Source organism: Condylura cristata, unplaced genomic scaffold (assembly GCF_000260355.1).
Source record: "Condylura cristata isolate star-nosed mole 26May11 unplaced genomic scaffold, ConCri1.0 scaffold00023, whole genome shotgun sequence".
NCBI lineage: Eukaryota > Metazoa > Chordata > Mammalia > Eulipotyphla > Talpidae > Condylura > Condylura cristata.
In genome coordinates this window covers 20,379,024-20,399,059 of record NW_004567124.1, presented here as the reverse complement: position 1 = coordinate 20,399,059, position 20,036 = coordinate 20,379,024, and the positions used below count along the sequence as shown (strand labels likewise).

General features: G+C 35.1%; 2 protein-coding genes across 4 annotated transcripts in view; one reads left to right on the top strand and one right to left on the bottom strand.

Annotated features, from left to right (window-relative positions):
• Positions 1-1,015: 1,015 nt before the first annotated feature.
• On the top strand, positions 1,016-18,647 carry SLC24A5 (solute carrier family 24 (sodium/potassium/calcium exchanger), member 5). The gene is made up of 9 exons (XM_004687825.1): positions 1,016-1,209; positions 1,847-2,026; positions 10,800-10,883; positions 10,975-11,078; positions 11,404-11,504; positions 13,337-13,617; positions 15,577-15,783; positions 17,683-17,784; positions 18,281-18,647. Exons 1-9 carry the CDS (start codon positions 1,089-1,091, stop codon positions 18,601-18,603), a joined length of 1,503 nt encoding a protein of 500 aa, XP_004687882.1. The 5' UTR covers positions 1,016-1,088; the 3' UTR covers positions 18,604-18,647.
• MYEF2 (myelin expression factor 2) overlaps positions 15,850-20,036 on the bottom strand; it is a 30,603-nt gene continuing 26,416 nt past the window's right edge. Inside the window, exon 17 of one of the 3 annotated variants that reach the window (XM_004687826.2) lies at positions 15,850-19,341. In XM_004687826.2, the coding sequence (XP_004687883.1) occupies positions 19,178-19,341 (164 nt within the window). In that variant the 3' untranslated portion in view covers positions 15,850-19,177. The remainder of the gene's footprint in view (positions 19,342-20,036) is intronic. The other 2 variants (XM_004687827.2, XM_012728689.1) reach the window with 2 other exon arrangements.

The window sequence follows — 20,036 nt, the reverse complement described above, 5'->3', positions numbered from 1 at the left end:
TTGCAAAATTACAAAATTCCAAGAAGCTGTCTCAATCAAGAGTAACATAGTAGTAATAAGCAGGAAAAGAAGGCGGAATCTCTAGAGCTTATGCTGTCAGTCACGTTACTACATTACCACAAGACCTTAACATTTTGGCAAGCCTCATAGAAGCTTGAGTAGGGCAGATTGGATTCCCTATTCCCATACTTACCGGCCAGTCAATTTTGCATTTTAGATTCCAACCTGCAGCAGCAAGCATAGTTAATCAACGATCAAATGACGTCCACTCTATCTCCTTCACAACTCTCTTCCTAGGTTGTCCAGCACTTCTGTTGATGTCTTTCCAGTGTTGCTGTTCTGACTTTATTCAAGCCACCATCAGTCCTCCTTTAGATAACTGTACTGCCTCTTAAGTGACCTTCCTACCTCTAGCCTGATTTGGAATGAAAATAAAAGCTTAGCAGAAATAGAAAAGGTTGCCAACCTAGGGAAGAAAACACATAGGTCGGGCCCTCTGGTGGCGCAAAGGCTTAGGATGCAGCACTGCAAGCTGGCCGCAGCTGCCTCAGTGTGAGTTCGATCCCTGACCTGGAGATGACCCACATGGTGCAGCAGACCTCTCCTGTCTCGTCTGCTGCTCCCCTCAGCAGTGTACTTCATTGATCTGCCTGTTCTGTTTCCCACTCTGACTCTAGTGAGTCCTCTTGCCACCCCTGCACCTCTGGCCTGTACCTCAGTTCTGTATGCAAAAATAAAGAGATCTTTAAAAAAAAAAAAAAACACATAGATCAACCTCAACAACTTCTAGAAAGCAGCTGCACACTCCAGGCCTTACAAATCTCTTAGAGAAAATAAAAAAGCAGAAACTTTCAACAATTAAAGACTGTATGCAAGGACTGTCTGTTTTCCACTCTCCTCTCTGCTCCTGCAGCTTCCTGGGGTGTGAGGGAAGCCTGACTGGCTGAAGCCACACTCCTCCCTGTGCTTGCCTTACTGAGCTGTGCCCTGGGGGGCACTGGGCAAGAGGGAGACTCCTCACATGATCCAGCTTAATCCTTCTCCTCTCCTTCTCCAAAGCAGCTGGCTGCAGTAAGAGCACAGCAGCAATGCAGACACAAAGAGCCCCAGAGTGGACAAGAAGGTTCCTGCTTCTCAGTGTCCTCTGGGCCTCAGCACACCTGCCCCGCCCAGGCGCCTCCCTGCTCCAGCGTCTCCCAAGGGACACAGGTAGGTGGAAACTCGGGTCACTACCTCGAATGGGGCTGCCACATACTGCCTGAAAGAAAAAAGAGGGAATATCTCACTTGAATCATTTGTGCTTATAGTGCCTGTTATTATTTACTCTGATTGTCAGGATTAGAAGGAGATCAAACATTTTTGATCCCCCAAAGCCATCCTCAAAGAGCACGCCAAAATAATTCAAAGATACCATGAAGTAGTAAAGTCTCCAGATTTTACAGTTGGAGACTTCATCATGAAAATCTATTTTCTTTCACTCTAGAAATTCTGAAAAAAAAAAAAAAGGGATGATTCTTTGCAGACTTGTGAACAACTAGGTCTCTGACATAGGAAAATAAAAATTGTACTAACAAAAGAAGGTATAGAATTCCCTTGTAAAAATTAAGCAAGGAATAGTGATTGCCCATTTTCCTCTTTTTCATTATTCTACCATCATTTGCTTATTTCACTAATCACTTTCTTAAAGGATCCACAACTGTATCACTTTCAAAGGGGTTTTATATGCTTTCATGGGGCTCTTAAAATTGCACGCATATCTTGGAAACTTCTTAAGGATGCTCTCTTTGTGGGTTTAGTATGTGGGACTTGCAGAATCTTCAAACTTTCACCTCCTTTTCCTTACCAGGAAACAGCACCCAGTGTGTTATTTCTCCATCATCGGAATTTCCTGAAGGGTTTTTCACGAAACAGGAGCGTGCAGATGGGGGCATCATCATCTACTTCCTAATTATCCTTTATATGTTCATGGCTGTATCCATCGTTTGTGACGAATACTTCTTACCCTCCCTGGAAATCATCAGTGAATGTAAGTGTCTAGAAATCGTCCCTATCACCTTCCAGAATAACCATATAAATGACTGTGAAAAAGCTCAGCAACAATTCTGTCCACCTCAACTGGTGGCAGAGATCCCTTCTGTGTGTTGGGGAACGGGAGGGGCAGCAGAGAATAATTAAATGAGTACCCAGCAATTATTACTATTACCTGCCTAGCTCCAGAAACTTCCTGTTTGTCTCCTCAACTGCCTTTCTGTTAATTAATTGCTCCAAATGTTTCCATTCATGTGCTTGCTGTGGAACCCAATTACCTACCATTTTATATTTTTTAAAACTTTGCTTGTTTTTACGCTAATAACATAAAATTTTTTTTAAAGGGTAGATGATAAGTAAATGCCATCTAGGTCCACCCTCCTTCATGATTAGTTATTACCTTTTTATTCTGTGTTTATCACATTGAAATTTGCATATTTTTAAGAAAACTTATGAATATTTGCTTTTATCATTTTATTTTCACTCTATAGTTAAAAAACCCTTCATCTCTACATCAGAAAATTGTAATATTTTCTTCCTACAATTTCTTTTAAAATTTATTCCTTTTTTGACAGAGAATGCAATGCCATATTTTCCAGAAGTTCATCAATTTTCATATTCTAAGTTCTTTTTTCTTACAAATTGCACTGTAATATTGCATAAGTCTCAGATGTGCATCATTAAATATTAACATGTGTATACAGCCTACACTAAGTTCACCACATGATAAATTCTCACATATATCTGGATCTGTTTCTATACTGTTCACTTGTCCTCTAATAATCTATGTGTTCATCCTGTGTCAGTACTACAATTTAATCAGAAAAACAAAACCGATCATGTCGATTATAAAAATTAAGCAATTTGATATCCAAGATATTATATCCCCTAAAAATAATCTTTCCAGGAAATAAAAAATCACTTCATTTTTGCTTTCACATTTCTAAACAATGACTTGGCTAAAACAATAAAATCCATCAATAATGCTTTTATAAAAAATTATCTTGGGAATGGTAAATCAATAAATAACATTTCTAGCTTGCAGAACAGCTTCATTAAACTGAAACCACCACTTCAAGATAATATTTATTATGTGAAGACACAGAGTATCTAAATAATGACTCCACCATGCCACTTGTGGAATTATTTTGAGACACATATTTCCTGAGTGAATTGCTCTCTACTTTCTCTACAGTAGCTATGATGGATGTGTGGCTGATGGATGTCCACGCCACTGCCAAAGCTTCAGCACTAAGAATTGACCCTGGTCTCAAGTATAGAAAATACTGGCAACAAAATGTGATAGATATAGTGCTAGTTTGATTCATTTTTAAATGTCTATAAATTAATTCTGTTGTTTCTCTTCCCAAGGTGTAGCATGGTCTCATCTAAATTAGTATATCAGCAATAAAATCAATTTCCCTGGGATCTGTTTACATCCATAGAAACCCATTTCAGAAAAGCAAGCATTTACTTTACATTTCCCCATCATTCTTTGATGTGCCTTGAGTTATAAACATTCCGTCCATTTGTCAGTAAGAATTAATATAATCCTCAAAACAGTTTACTGAAGGATTCCACAATGCAAGGGCATTATCACTTATTCATTGGTTAGTTATTGATCATAAAACAATTATAGAAGACCAAGCATAATTTATAAACATATGTATATATGTATGTGTATATATACATACTATATATATGTGTGTGCTTTATTTAGTTTTTTAAAAACCCTGCAAAATGGGAACTATTAAATTGGTTTTATTGAATAGAGTACCAAGCCAGAAAGGATGTGTAATTCCCCAAGTTTGCAAGTCAGTTCATAGCAGAACCTTATCTCTGTAAAGCCCCAACCAGAGAATGTTCTCAACTGCCATATAATATAACATACCTTAACTTGAGATTGTTTCAGAGGGACTGTTCTATTTACACACTCTTATTAGGTGTTTTCCTTCCAAGGGCACTGAAAATCTTGACCAAAAATATACATCAAATACCCTTTGTTATTATAGAGGAAGTATTTTACAAAACAGACTCCATTGCTACAAATATCAGTTTAGACTTTTGGTAATCTGTAGTCATAAACACTTCCCCATGTATATTAGACTCTGAGGTCTAAGCACTTGTATTAGATGTACCTGAGCTCATAGTTGTACTGTGTAACCAGATCAATGTGTGTGATGGAGTGACTTTCTAGGAGATACATGTTCTGAGGCCATCCTATAATACCACAGCAGAACCAGTAGGCCACAGGCCCATCCTGGCCCTCTACACTTTCACGCCTCCTCAACTCAACAGCAGAGTTTTATTTGGTCAGCAGAATGGCATTAAGCAAGGCTAAGTCTAGAAGAGGTTCATCTCCATGTAGGAGACAAGTAGGAGCAAATACTAAATCTAAGGTTTGCTTGATGGAGTTTGCAAACCAAGTTTAAGGCAAGTAAATACAAAGACGATTTAAAAGTGGGAAGTAAATTTGTGAAACTCCCTTTAGGATTTCATCTAATAGTCCATGAGGCAATGCTAAATTATACCTAAAATAACTCTGGAATATTTTGTTTAGTGCTCCTTTTAGTTCTTTTAAAGTCTATACTATTTACCCCATCTTTTGCAACCTTTTATTGTTTAATAATGTGTCTGATTTAAATATAAATATGTTATGTACTATAAACTGTATTAACATATAGACAAAATAGGACTGTTAGCTCTCATCTGTAAGTTGTTCATTTTTAGAAACATAAAAATTCAACATAAAGCCAAAACTATTTTCCTTATATACCTTTCTGCTATATCATGAGAATGCCCTAGAGTTAATCACTGTTCAGAGCAATTTTCTTTACCTTTTCCAAGTTATCTACAGAAAAAACTGAGAAGCTCTTAAGGTTGGTCCCAAAGAGTTAGCTACGAAATATTTTTTTAAATGTTAACTAGTATAATTTTCAGCTAGAAATTCTAGTCCCTCCATCATGTCAAGTCTTTGAGATATGTCTTAAGCAAAAAAAAAAAAAAAAAAATATTTTAATAAGGCTTTGGGGACACATACTTACATATTGCTTTTTGAAAAAAAAAATAGTTTTACTCACTCTGCTTTGTACTAATATTTGTCCATGTTCTACTGTATGTTCAGAAATAAACAATAAAAAGGAAATGTAAGTTTCAATTCCAGGTAGAATTGGTTCTAAATTGATAAAATGGAGAGGAAGTCGAGTCATCCTGTGAGTGTGGCATTTGGATAGCCTACAGTTTCAGGGGATTGTTTGATTCTTAATCCTCATGAAATTTACAGAGGCAAAGCCTTCCCAAAGAACAAATCAAAGAATAGTGCTTCTTCCCTGTCACACTGGTACTCATCCTCCTCTGAAAATCATTTTTATCTCTTTGTGTTTTTTTTTCTCTCTGATCTAAACTGTGGTCCCCTTGGATTGTTTCTAAATCTACCTCAACCATGTAGATTTAAGTAAAAGCCGAGTTATAGAGAGAGACTAGAGGACCTGGGTTAGATGTTAGCAAGATGCTGTTTCCAGAGCAAGCCATGATAATAAATAACAACAGTAATAATAATAGAGACATGGATTAATCCCCTCACTTTATCTACATGGATAGCAGAGAAAACACCTTTTGTAATTCAAAATGACCTAGGGCCCCCTCCCAGCATCTGCATGACTTTGGGCAACTTATGTAGCCCAAACTCTGGGCATGGTGAATTTGGATATAAAATGTCTTGCATGTGCTTTCTATGATGGTGGAAATGCACTGTTAATGTTAAAGCTGTTAGATTGTGCATGATGGGAAATCCATCTTTTTCAGGCCTTTAAAAACTTTACACAGGGTTTCATGATTCATCCTGTCATAGCTCCAAATATTATGAGGCGGTTACTATAAAATACGCAAGTGTTTTTATTTGTTGTTAAAAGCTTCACAGCACATAGAATGCAGTTGTGTATTACTGAGAGAACAGGCATTTTTTCTAATGAAGCTGATTATTTTCAAGATAATTCCGTAAATGTTCTTGAAATTAATGTACCAAGTTTTGCAAATTATAAAAAATGATGGTTCTCTATTTCATTTTGGATCCTCAACGAAATTACACAGCAGGCCTACCCATCCTCATCACCAAAGTTGGGTCTGAGTAACTTTCAATGGTTTCCAAAATTTAAATTCCTTCACAAAGCATGAAAATTTGCTATCGTTAAAGACTTTTTAAAATGGCTCCAGAGAATTCCAAATTGCATATAGCTATGGATGTAACTCTGATAAAATGTACACTGTGAAAAGGGCTAGAAATACACTGAAGTGATAGCAGCGATTAAAGTACAAAAATTAAAGTCTAAGTGGCTCTTCCCCTTTCACTTTCCCCTCCATCTTCTATATTTCCAACAATGTAAGGCCTATTTATTATAATGAAAGGTGGTATATATTCTTAAAGTACAGAACTTATGTTTAATATTTTTAGTAAAGATTGATAAAATTAGAAGAGAGCCTTAAAATGTTGTAGTCAAACCCTCCATTTTATTGATGACAAGCCACAAACTTCATCTTGAGTTTCATATTGTTTTATAAAACTAGAACCCAGGTTTTCATGTTAGCTTAAAACTTGCCCTATTATATTTCCTAATATATTTTTGAAAAGTGACTTTCAAAAACTGTTATAAATTTTCCAAATAGTTTTTTCTTCAATAAGAAGTAAGCATACTTAAGGAAAATTCTAATGAGTTTGAATATGCAGTTCATGATTAATAAGGTTGAACTTTATAAACAACGCAAAGATATCCAACCTAAAAAGAAAGCTCACTTTGAACATTTCTATAACACTCTACTGAAAAGATAATTATTCCTGTAGAGTCATAAGGGGGAAGTAATAGCTACATAGGAAAAAAAAAAAAAACAGGATAATTTATCTTTAATAATAAACTATAGCAGAGAGAAATGCTACCGAGAGGTCAGAGAAGACAAAGGCAATCTATCCTAAAGTTCAAAGGTATAAACCATTTTACAAAATATGCTTAGAACTTTAATATACAACTTGTTCAAATATATCTGAAGTTTTTCACAGCCTCCCATACAGAATCTTTCCTTTCATAGCTCAATTAATGGCAGTGAATACCAACAAGCTTTATTGTTACTGCCTTTTGATAGTGAAAGTGTTCCAAAGGGACATTTTCCAACTTAGAAACAGCTCAATATCTTACCTTTTCTCTCTTGAGATTGAATCTTTCTAATGAAGCATTTTTCAGGTAGCATTCAATGACGATTGGGCGCTCACTCTTGAGATGCAGCAAGTTTGAAGAATTACTTCAAGATAACGCATTTGTTCTTTTCGGCTTTCTTTACTTATCATCTAGCCCTGATTGAATTAAGAAGAAAATTCATGATTATATTCAACATCACTAACTTTTTATGTTCTCTGGAATAAGTTGGGAAACTTATTCAAAATATTCCTGACTTCCAAAACTATTTTTCCCCTTAAAAAGAAATGGAATGGGAATAGTTCTATGTCAGAACCACAAAGCTGGGACTCGGCCATCCCCCATTTTATAACTGGTGTGCCTAAGTGCCATTCTTACACAGGGTTTCTGAGGTGAAACAGGCTCATGGTTCATCCTTGAGGCTCTTCACATCTTACTGTCCAAGTAACTGAGTTGCATAATCTCTGAGACCTGTTTCCTTAATTGTACCATCACCCATATCTGAGAATCGTTGAGATTAAATTATGTGTATTAAAGTGAATTGTATATCATGAATTTAAAATTTTTACACTTCATTTGTAAAATGAAAAAAAAAAAGCTAATCACAGAGTAATATAGTTTATCTTTTTCTGTTTTAAATTTTATGGCCAGTGGTTTTTACTGTATGTCACAGAGTTGTAATATCTGTCTCAGTCTAACTAGTAAAAGGAATGCTGTGAACTCGAAGTTACACACATCATTGCTAGTGGGTAGATGTTCACCAAGCAACATGAGCAAACACAAAGAGTGAAGAATAGTATGGTGGCCTGGACTAGATCATTCCCCTATCCTGAGAGAGCTTTTCATAACAGAGGCTAAACAGGTGGCAAATGGCTCAGGTTAGAGCTTCTTGAACTGCCGAGACCAAATAACCTCATTGGCATAAAAAAAAAAAAAAGTGACTGGGACAGTATCTTGAGCAGATACTACATGGATGACTTTTCAAGCACCTTCTATGTCTTTCAGAATAAAAGCCAAAGTCCTTATAGAGCCCACAGGCCATACATAATAATCTGGCCATTACTTTTGACTTACAGAATGCGCATTTGTTCTTGCTTCACAAACTTTATTTCAGACTTGCTGGCCTTTTTGTTTCTTGAATACAGCCTAGCTTCCACCTCAAGAAATTTTTCATTCACTCCCTCCCTCTGCCTAGAATACACTCAGCCCAGGTACATGTGCGGCTCACTTTGAAGTTTTTGTTAACTTTCCAGTACAGAAGTCCTCTGGGGCTCTACAGTCTGAAATTACAATCCTTCCTCCATGACATTTTCAATCACCCTCTTGCTATTTGCTACTTTTTCTAACCTAAAAGAACTGGGGTTTAGGCCAGAGGTACTGGGCGTGAGAGAATTCATCAGAGACAGAGTGGGAGCAGAACAGGCAGATCGACTGACATACACTGCTGAGGGAGCGGCGGGCAGGTCAGGAGAGGTCTGCTGACATCTGGATCACACCTCCCTGGTTGGGATCAAACTTAGGCCACTCAGGCAACAGTGAGAGTGCTGAGATTTAACCCCCAGTATACCAAGGATGCCTGCTCTTTGCTACTTGTATTACATATTTTATCCAATCTATTTCCTATCACTAGAGTGAAGCTACATGAGACACGAAACATTTGTGTCTTGATACCGCCATATTCCTAGCATATAAAAAAAGCACATGAAATAGTAGGTATTCTAATTATCTATTATTGTATATTATTGCTAGTGGCTTAAAGACCACTTTATTATTTTTCACAGGTTTGGGTCATCTACGGGGGGTCATCTAGGCAGTTCTTGTTCCAAGCCTTTCATATGGTTATAATCAAAAGATGGGGCTAAGGTTGTCTGAAAGTTTGTCTCTTCCCCCATGTCTGGTGCCTGAGTTAGAAGAGTCAACATTTGAAGACTAATATGGTATGGCTCATCAGGCATCTCTATTTCTGTATGTTCTTTACGTGGTCTCTCTAGCATGTGACTTCCAACGTAGTCCAACTTTTATGTAGTTTAAGACTCTAAAGCAAAAGTTCCTTGAGAGAGAACCAGAGGGAGTTGTTGCACATTTTCTGACTTGGAAAAGTATGGGTCTACCATCTTATTAGTCAAAGCAGTAACAAAGGCTCATCCAGGCTTAGGAGACATACTCCATCTTCAATTTTTACAATAGGAAATGGAAAGGATCTGGAGGTCATTTGGGCAGAAATTTATGGCCATTTATGAAAAATACAATCTGCCATATCAAGGGAAAAAAAACAACTAGGACAAAGGCAGATGTCCTAGCTGAGTAGAACAAGAGGTGGACCTGAGTGTTATAGTCTCCCCAGGCACACAGTAAGGAAATGCTGATCATAGGTGGCAACCTCAACCAAACACAACAGAATCAGAGGGTCCAGGAATACTCAAATGTCAAGAATATGCATAGGTAAATAATCAACAAAGGACTATGATCAAGATCTTTGGAAACCTAAATTTTAGGTTGACATAAGATCTTTTCTTATGTCAACGTTGTGACCTATGTTAGGTATTTTTAAAGACCAGCATGCTACTTTCCATCAGCTGTTTTAGTCTACCAGGAGAGCCTTTGAAGGGTTGTTCTTTTTTTTAGATTTTATATATGCATACATAAATGGTGTACAGGCCCCAAGTGTAGGGGTGGCAAGAGGATTCACCAAAAACAGAGTGGGGAGCACCAACAGGCAGATCGACAAATTACACTGCAGGTGAGACAGAAGTCTGCTGCGCCATGTGGGTCACCTCCAGGCCTGGGATCCAACTCGCACTGAAGCAGCCACAGCTTAGCTTAGCTTAACTTCACAGTGCAGCACTGCTCCAACCTGCTGCACCATCAGGAGGGCCTAAATGGGTTTCTTAAGCACCCTTCTCAGCAAGGTCTGGTGTAGAATGTATGGTCTTCAGTATGGTTTTCTCTTTTTTCCCGTAACAAGTCCTTTAGCCAAGTCACTGTCAGTCACTGTACTTAATGTATTTGTGTATGTCTGGAGGATATTCACAAACCATTTGAATAGTGGTAGTCCTGCTATTTCTTACTCTGAAAAAAAGTTTTAATGAATCCATGTTTTAAACTAATATTGTATTGCTATAGTATAAATTTTACTTGGCTTTTAATTTCCTTTTCCCTTTGCATTTAGACACAGCTATTGCTTGTTAGTGCCCCCTCCACTTTATAGATCTTAAAAAATACTAAGTCTTCTACATTAGATGAAGATGCCAAAGTTTTGGAGCACTGTTGGTAGTCAAGCTACTGCTTGCTACCTAGTTGCAAGTTCTACACCTTGAAAGAATCTTTCCCAGATTCCCAGTAATTCCCTATCCTGGCACTCATGACAATAAGCAGCAGGACCCCATGCTCTTCCTGGCCGCCTCTCCCTTTCTATGAATTCATTAAAAAAACACTCTGGAATTCCTGTTTTTTCAACAGTGCTCTTTTTAGTTTCAGTATTAGTGCTTTCCTGTGAAGCTGTAGTTTCAAATATTGTACTTAGTCGGATTACAGAAACATACTCATTTGTCACATTACCAAGCATAATGTAATTTCATTTCTCTTCAGCCCTGGGTTTGTCTCAGGATGTTGCTGGTGCAACTTTTATGGCAGCCGGTAGTTCAGCTCCTGAATTAGTTACTGCTTTCCTAGGTAAGTATTGCTGCTTCTATTTTTTGCTTATTTGATGTGATTTTTATCTTCCTTTGAGTCAATACTAACTTAGCTACTATCTTGCTCATAGGTGTATTTATCACAAAAGGAGATATTGGCATTAGCACCATTCTTGGATCTGCAATTTATAATCTCCTTGGCATCTGTGCAGCCTGTGGTTTGCTATCTAACATGGTATGTTAGCCCTACTTCATTCAACACAATTTGTCAAATTGAAATAATTGCTTATAGTCTTAGAACAAACAAGGCACAAGTAATGTGTTCAAACAAATTTATTAGTCAGTAGAAAAACAACATGCACTCTAAAGTTAACCCACAAATAGCTCTTGGTCAAATATATGAAAATCAGATTTAGAAACACACTTAAGATTCCTTTTTCTCTAAGCAATATGCAAAAGATAACAATATTTAGCTATAAATATACAAACAACCTTAGTATTACACTAGGCAGGTACCTGAAGTTACAGTGTAATGGAAACAGTAAATTATCATTTTACAGGTTTCAACGCTATCTTGTTGGCCCCTATTCAGAGACTGTGTGGCTTATGCAATTAGTGTAGCGGCAGTTCTTGGTATAATATTCGACAACCAAGTTTACTGGTAAGCTTGAAATAATCCTTACTCTTAAGTAAAACACAATTACGGACCAAACTTGTATAAAATTCTGATGATTTAGATGTATTTTCCCCATAAATGTTCTTTCAATCACTTCTAATTTATCTGCCACATTTGCACCATTTCCATGGGTCTCTGAAATAACTTCCTCATCCTAATTACCGGTTGTATTCTCCCTAATTTGGAGTTTTCTTTTTAGTCACTGCAGTCTTTGTTGTCTAATTATGGCTATTACCACTCTTCCTTCTCTCCTCCAGCTCCCTCTTTACAAAGTTCCAACTTCTGTTGTCCATTAACGCCCCAACAGTTAACTTTTTCATCTATTGAATTACTGTTTACCTTGCCTTAGAAGGGGTCACGGGTACAAGATTGGAGAGAGATGATAACGAAGATTTCAGGAAGAGGTTCCTTTATATTCCTCCTAATTTCCCTTATTTCTAGCCTTTAAGAATGAGCAACGTTTAGGTTTTAATATTAAAACCTAAACAATATTAAGACTTTACTTTCTTTGTAGTCTCCTTGTGCCTTGCTAATCCAAAAAAATGAAACGTGATGATTTAGCAGTTATCTGATACCTTTTTTTTTTATCTAATAAGCACCAGTTATATTAGGGACTTATAATTCTACTAGGCATAGTGCTCAGCCACAAAGTTTGCGCACTGCACAACACCTGAGGACACCAGAAAACGAAAATGGCACCGCTCCAGAGTGCTAAAATTTAGCAAGGCTGTATACAACACCTCCTCTGAAGAAAACTAAAATTTAGCAGGGAGCAGAATTTCTAATCAATCATCCTGAAATCAAGTTTTATCTCAAAGATTGATGGGTACAGTAACTGGGATCCTTCCAAGACTCCATAGTTGTCTGTAAGTGGTCAGTGACTGACAATATTAATTCTGTATTTTCAGCTGTCACAGAGATTTACTGGCTATAAAATGGTAAATGCAAGGTTCAAAGATAATATTAGCTAATCACCAGTTCTTTAAATAGGAAATCAAAGCTAAGAAAAGTTCTCAATGCCTAATGTATAACTTTATTCCTGAAAATGTAATTCTCTTCTTGTGTATAAAAGCCAAATTCAACTACATTAAAATCAAGTCTTGGGCCCTCCCTGGTGTCAAAACAGGTTAAAGTGCAGCATTATGAAGCTGTCCACAGCCATTGCAATGTGAATTCAATTTCCAGGGAGCTGACCTTCGTGGCACAGCAGACCTCTCCTGACCCACCCACTGCTCCCCTCAGCAGTGTACTTCACTCAATCTGCCTGTTCTGCTCCCCATTCTGTCTCTGGTGAATCCTCTCACCCCCCGGCAACCTCTGACCTGTACCCCAGTTCCTGTATGCATAAATACTTTTTTTAAAAAAATCACCATATCTCTGTATGGCTGATAGAAGAGCACAAAGCCTAACTTGAACAGACACCACTGAGATGAACTAACATACACTATATCCTAATAATTATTACATATTTGGGGGAATACAGTCTGACAATGAACTGAAGCAGAGGATACCCATCATTTCATTAGCTTCATTTTTATTTTGAAAATCTACAATTATTTTCAAAGCATTTTTATGCCTATCATTTGGAAAGAACCTACAAAAGAAAACAATGAGGTTAAAATCCTTTTTTTTTTCTTGAAATATAGAAAGGATAATGCCAAGTTTTATGAGTCTGTATACTATAACCAATTGGGAAATATAAAACCATAATATATCTAGAAATGTTTTTGCTGTGTTTATTAGATTATTAAACAGATACAGTTCAAATGCTATTGACTTGCTTTTAATTTAAAAACACACATTTCTCTAATTTATAGGTATGAAGGAACTTTACTGCTTTTCATATATGGATTATATGTCTTAGTATTATGTTTTGACATTAAAATTAACCAATATATTATAAAGAAATTCAGTGCTTGCTGCACCTGTCTTGCCAAAGCTACAGAAGAGAGAAGAGAACAGTCACTAATAGGATGGGAAGATGAAGGTCAACCATTCATCCGTCGGCAATCGAGATCTGATAGTGGAATATTTTATGAAGATTCTGGCTATTCCCAGCTTTCTATAAGTTTACATGGTCTTGGTCAGGTTTCTGAAGGTAATATAATTGCATCTTGTTCACTATTAAGTTTATTCACTAGAAAAACTTTAGGATTTCATTTTAATTTAGCAAGCACTATTAATATTTATTATGAAAAAAAAATGAAATTTTGAGATGATGAAGCAGCAGTTCCTATCCTTATGTTTCCATTAAATTAGGGTAAAATCAAAGTAACTTAAGAATGTGTAAATAGCCTAAAGAAGAAATAAAGTATAACTGACACCTAAATAGGACAGTCTGTATAAAATTTGATGAGGGTGGTTCCACAGGAAAGATAATCATAAAGAAAGAAACATTTAAATTGAGCACTATAGGACAGGTTAAGACTTCAACAGATGAACTGCTTTATGACCAGTAACAGCTACTGAAGTCTTTGTTATGTAAGGCAGAGATTAAGAGTAAAGTTTGTTCTGTGATAGATGCCAAGGAACTAACATAAGCAAAAACCTGTTCAAAAGCTAGCACAACTGGAGCAGTGAATGTGCAGAGTAAGGAAGCAGAGGAATGCAGGATAGAAAGGATTGAGTCATAAATGCTAACATTGAGTCTTTGCAGGTTTGTGAACTGGAAAATTATTGGAACTGAGGTATGGGATAAAGACAGAGGGCTGTAAGAAGCTACTATAACAGTAAATGTTTAGTAGGTGACTAGACAGAATAAAGGTAGTGGGAATGAAAGAGAACAGATGCGAAACAATGTAAAAGAAGCATCACAAAGATTCAGTGGTTGAAGGACTGTGGTATACTCTATGCTATCAGGCCAGAAAAGGAAGCAAATACAACACTGAGGCTTTGATCACAACTGACTCTGAAAAAATGGGAATACTGCTTACAAAAGCTAGGAATTTAGGAAAAAGGGATGGTGAAAAAGAAAGAAAAAAAGTTGTAAACATGTCATCTGAAACAATAGTAAAACATTCAGGCAAATATGTTTAGTAAGAAAGTAAATTCAGCTATGGCCAAAAATAAAAATTAAGGATTACTTTTTATAAAGTTGTTGCAAGAAAAACATTCTATAATTATGTTTTCTATTCTCCTCTACACCTTAAAAAAATGACTTTTCACCTATAAAAATTAGCTTCTAGTTTTCTGATAGAAGTGGTATAAAGAAATTACTTTTTATAACAAGAAGCTCAAAAGAACCAAATTTTGTAATTATACTAAAATTGTATTTAATATTCTTTAATGGCCTATTGGCTGAGGCTTGGCAAATACTGTGAGTTATTTTGAGTAATGTGATTTCATTTAATGTATGGGTAACATTATTTTGTAAATGCCATATGAGTTTTAAGTAATTTTAAAGTGAATTCCCATTTTTATCAATTATTGTCTTCCACTAATTTAATATAACACTTAAATTTTACAATTTGCAAATTATATTTTTTGCATTTTCTTAAGGTTCGAATAGGTACATTGAACTCTGAATTTCCTATATTAATGAAAGAAAACAAAACACACCCCAAGTCACTTCTAATAATAACTAGAATGGTATATTCAACTTAAAAGACTTTACAATAATTATTTAATATTCCCCAAGGAAGCATCATTTGATACATAGGATACTTAAAGGTACCAGCATTGGGAAATGGAGACAACTGGAGTAGCTAGTCCCATTAGTAAAATACTATCGAAGTCCATCTACATTGTAGAAAACCAAGAGTCATATGACACTTCATAAACATTATCTAACGTATTTAGCCAATGACCAAAGACATTACGATGGATTTAAGGCCCCAAATCAAGAACTACTGAGTATCACTTTCACACTGTCTGCCCTAAACTCTCAATTAGTTTCTTCTTGCCAGCAATGTCAGTAATGAGGTATTGAAATGCTTTAATACCCTCTTAAAAATTGATACAGCTAATTTATTTCAATACCACTTTCTAAATGGGTGTTTCTAACTTAATTGGCTCTCTGAAAAAAACTCAAAATGGTTTAATTTTTTTTTTTCAACAGATCCACCAAGTGTTTTTAATATGCCTGAAGCAGACTTAAAAAGAATATTTTGGGTATTATCCCTTCCTATTATTATATTACTTTTTCTAACTATACCAGATTGTAGAAGGAAGTTTTGGAAAAATTACTTTGTGATAACTTTTTTCATGTCGGCACTATGGATATCTGCATTTACATATATCCTGATTTGGATGGTCACAATCACAGGTATGCATCTAAAGTACAACACCACAATTAAAAACAAAAATCAATGTAAAAACTGCATATAACCACCAAAAGCTAGTCTATCTAAAAGAACAAATTTTTTTCCAGTGAGACTAAAGATTAGTCTTATTTACAAAAAGATCAAATATGACAAGTTCATTCAGGTTTTGTATTGCATTACATACCAACTATATTCTCACTATTATATAGCCCAGGATACAAGTCAAAGGATCACTTATAAATGAGATCAAATCTATTGGATGTCTTTCCATTATGCTAGTCATTAAATCATGTTGCATGGGGTCTACATTCTTTGTAGTGACTTTGTAGTGACCATTCCAGTGAAAAATACAGCAAGGTGTCAGTGTTCTGGGAAAATGACAGGTGCTCACTGTTTAACTGGATTAATTTTATTTTTGCTTTTTAGTATGGCAATATAAGCATACCATGAAATAAGTAAATGGAGTATAAAACAAATCTTCATTTTAGGTTTCTATTACATTCATGATTAAGACTTAGATAATACTACTAGGCCAAATAAGCTGTGAACTCTTAACCCAAAAGGGAAAAACTAATTATAAAGAATAACAAAAAATTTAGGAATTTCTCCTAAAAAGATTACCTGAATTGACATGTATGAGAGTGAACAAATTATCGTCAGTATATCCCAAAAATCACTGGGGATCTTATTTTTTGGTAGTGATGCTTTACTGAACACAACTGTGCCCATCACTCATATATATTATTACTGCATGTGTTACACCATATTAGCAAAGCTAAAGAGTTGCAACAGAGACCACATAAGCTGCAAAGCCTAAAAATAATTACGATATTTAATTTATGGTACAGATTATAAACTGCCCAGTTACAAAAAAAAGTTTGCTGACTTTTCCCAAATCAAATATATGACTTAGAATAGTATTCTAGCAATAAAAGAGCATTATTTCCTTTTATTTTCTTTTTTAATGAGGAGAATGAAAAAGCCTAATTAGTTTGCATATTAGAATCACTCCAAATTTTCTTTCATTCATAACCTATTTGACATTAGGAAAAAAAACAAAATCAAGTAACAAGTCATAGAAAAGCCCCAGATGATAAATATTGGTGTTATTTATGTACATTTGAATTCTGCAAGCCAGTGAAAATTAACAACCAATCACAATATATAAGCATGCAATAAATAAGCTAAAGTTCTTTCAATTGGCCTTTTTAAAAAGAAGAAAAATGATACTGCAAGTTACATGAAAAGAGAGTTACACATACTTTTAAAAAATAACTTCCCTCTGGTTCTGTTTCCTAGACTGCATACATGGTCTGATAAATGTTGAACTGGCATGAAACATAACAGAGGCATTAATAAATTGAGACCATAATGTTAGATTCAAATAAAACTCCTACTTTGTTTTCCTCAATTATTTATGGTCAACTTTCCCAACGAAAACACTAAAATATATCACTAAAGTAGGGCTTAAAATATTTATGTCATATTAATACATTTACAGCTTAAAAATAGCCATAAATACAGTTGCTTAACTGACCACTTTAATAAATGGTTTTAAAGAGAAAATAACCAATCTCATTAGCAAATATTAAGCAACAACCTTGTCAAGATTTACAGTGGATATCTAAAACATCTATAAGATACTATATTAGAGGATTACTCCTAGGCAGAATTTTAGCTATCTAAAAATCTGTCATTAAAATTCTATGCTATTTGGGTTACCCTATTAACCACTCTTACTCATATATTTTGCTATTAAAATCTAAGTTAGTACATATTGGTTCTGAAATCTAACTGCCTATTTTTGTTTAGGGAGGAACTATATGAAATATCAGCAGAGAAGTTAGTGAAAAGTTTTAAGGTTGGTAATTGGCAATATCTATGTTTTATGTTTATTACAGGGGAAACATTAAAAATTCCAGATACAGTAATGGGCCTTACTTTACTAGCAGCAGGAACAAGCATACCAGACACAATTGCAAGTGTGCTGGTTGCAAGGAAAGGTAAGAACAAGGTCCCTCAAGATGCAATGCCCATTCTTCAAGCCTGGCTGAACCACATGGAGCAAAAAAATTTTAGAATATGTATTTCTCCTCACTAACATACTTTGTAGGAAAAAAGGAAGTGACTTAAAAGGATTTACTATTTAATAGCACATTAATTTCACTCAATCAATTCCCCAAATAATATTCATCTGAAATGAGCATTAATTGTAATTAACCGTTAAATTAGAATGAAAAGCAACAAGTAATCTATATACTTTACTGGAATACTGTTTAATAAATAAAGATAATTATTAAATAAATGTTATGACTTTAAATACTACCACTCCAAACTTAAAAAAATACAAATTCACTAAGCCTTTTGCTCTAAACAGTTTTCCAAACTCAACAAACAAAACAAAAAAATCCAGTGTTTTTACTTACGAACCTCTTAATAAAATACAGTATTAGTATGTACATTTTAACAACCTGCCTTTTTTTGTTTGTTTTTTTACAGGCAAAGGAGATATGGCTATGTCTAACATTGTGGGATCTAACGTGTTTGATATGCTGTGTCTAGGTGTCCCGTGGTTCATTAAAACTGCATTTATGCATCCCTCTGCTCCTATAGAAGTGAATAGCAGAGGACTAACTTATATAACCATTTCTCTCAACATTTCAATTATTTTTCTTTTTTTAGCTGTTCACTTCAATGGATGGAAATTAGACAAAAAATTGGGAGCAGTGTGCCTATTATTGTATTTAGGGCTTGCTACATTATCAGTTCTTTATGAACTTGGAATTATTGGAAACAATAAAATAAGAGGCTGTGGAGATTAACACTAAGAGTGAGCTGTGTGAAAATGTAGCTGACTGAGAAGGGAAGAGAAGAAAACTTCATTTCTTCACTTAAGTCAAATAAAAAATATCCTTAACTTTAGAATTTAAAACTTACTCCATTTTTTACCACCAAAGAAAACTAATTTAAAACCAACCAAAATCCTAATTTGTCTAAGCCCTTTCTTTTCAAGAACAATTCATATATAAAACAGAAGTTCTGAAAAAACATCTATGCTTTACCTTACACATTAAAGCTGATTAACAAAACTTACTTTAAGTTGAACAAAGCCCATTATATAGCACTGAAAACAAGAAAATGGCTTATTTCATTAAAAACAGTATAACCATTCATTTAAACTGAATGACCAGACTTGCTGTCTTTAAAAACCCAAACTTCAGATTAACAAAAATCACAGTATATTTAACACTGTACTGTTAAAAGCTGGTGGGAGTTTTAAAAGTTCATTTTTACAGCTTTTGTAAGCATACAGTATTACTAAAAAAAAAAAAAAAATGACTTTTACTAGGAGATTCAGCAAAACAGATGTAAGAATGTTCCAACCGTGGTTTGAAATTATGCATTACGATCCAAGCGAACATCAATTTCTCTGCCACTGATTTTTATGCCATTCATTATCCTGCATGCTTTTTCAGCTGATTCTGGGGAGTCGAATCTGACCGTTCCACAGCCTTTTGACTTTCCATTCTCCATTTTTATTTCTGCAAACATGACATGACCTGTAAAAGAATATAGAATTTTTAATTCAGTAAAACAGGTTCTATCTCATTACACAGGTTTTAAGTTACTCCTGTGTCAATGAAGTGACAAGTAATTTGATTAAAAATGATGATTCAAAAATAATGCATTAAATAAGCACTGTGTTATCACTTCTCATTCTAGGTATAATACAATTTATATAAAGTTATAAATATATGTGTTAAAATTATACCAAGCCGGAGTCAAGATAAATTTGCTTAGGATTTAATATTTTATTAAAAAATAAAGTTTCTTTGTGTGTGTGTGTGTGATAGTCTTAATTTCTGAAGTAAATTCTATAGTAAAAAAGCAAGTGAGCAAAAATGCTACCATGTCAACCAGGTCCTAGCAACAAATTTAAAGAAATTTTCTTTTTTTTAAATGTTTCTTTCCATCCAATCTGTCGAGTCTCTCCTCCTTCCCTTTTATCTCCCATATCACTCCTTCATTCTTACAAACGGTAGCAAGAATCCAAAAATTTAATTTTTACCAGTTCACAAATGGCTCAACTACTTTTAACTCACTGAAGTCATTTATTCAATGTTACAATTTGAAGCCCAAGTCTAAGAGTGGCACCAAATGCCAGACATAGAAGAGATAATTGTAGATTTAAATCAATAATGGCAATAACAGCGACAGTAACAGCATAAAAAGAGAACCTCAGAGGAGCTTTCAG

Coding starts and splice junctions, on each gene's coding strand:
- SLC24A5 (XM_004687825.1), top strand. CDS start 1,089: ATGCAGACACAAAGAGCCCCAGAGTGGACAAGAAGGTTCCTGCTTCTC. Junction 11,505..13,336: donor TTCGACAACCAAGTTTACTG/GTAAGCTTGAAA, acceptor TCTAATTTATAG/GTATGAAGGAACTTTACTGC. Junction 13,618..15,576: donor TCTTGGTCAGGTTTCTGAAG/GTAATATAATTG, acceptor TTTTTTCAACAG/ATCCACCAAGTGTTTTTAAT.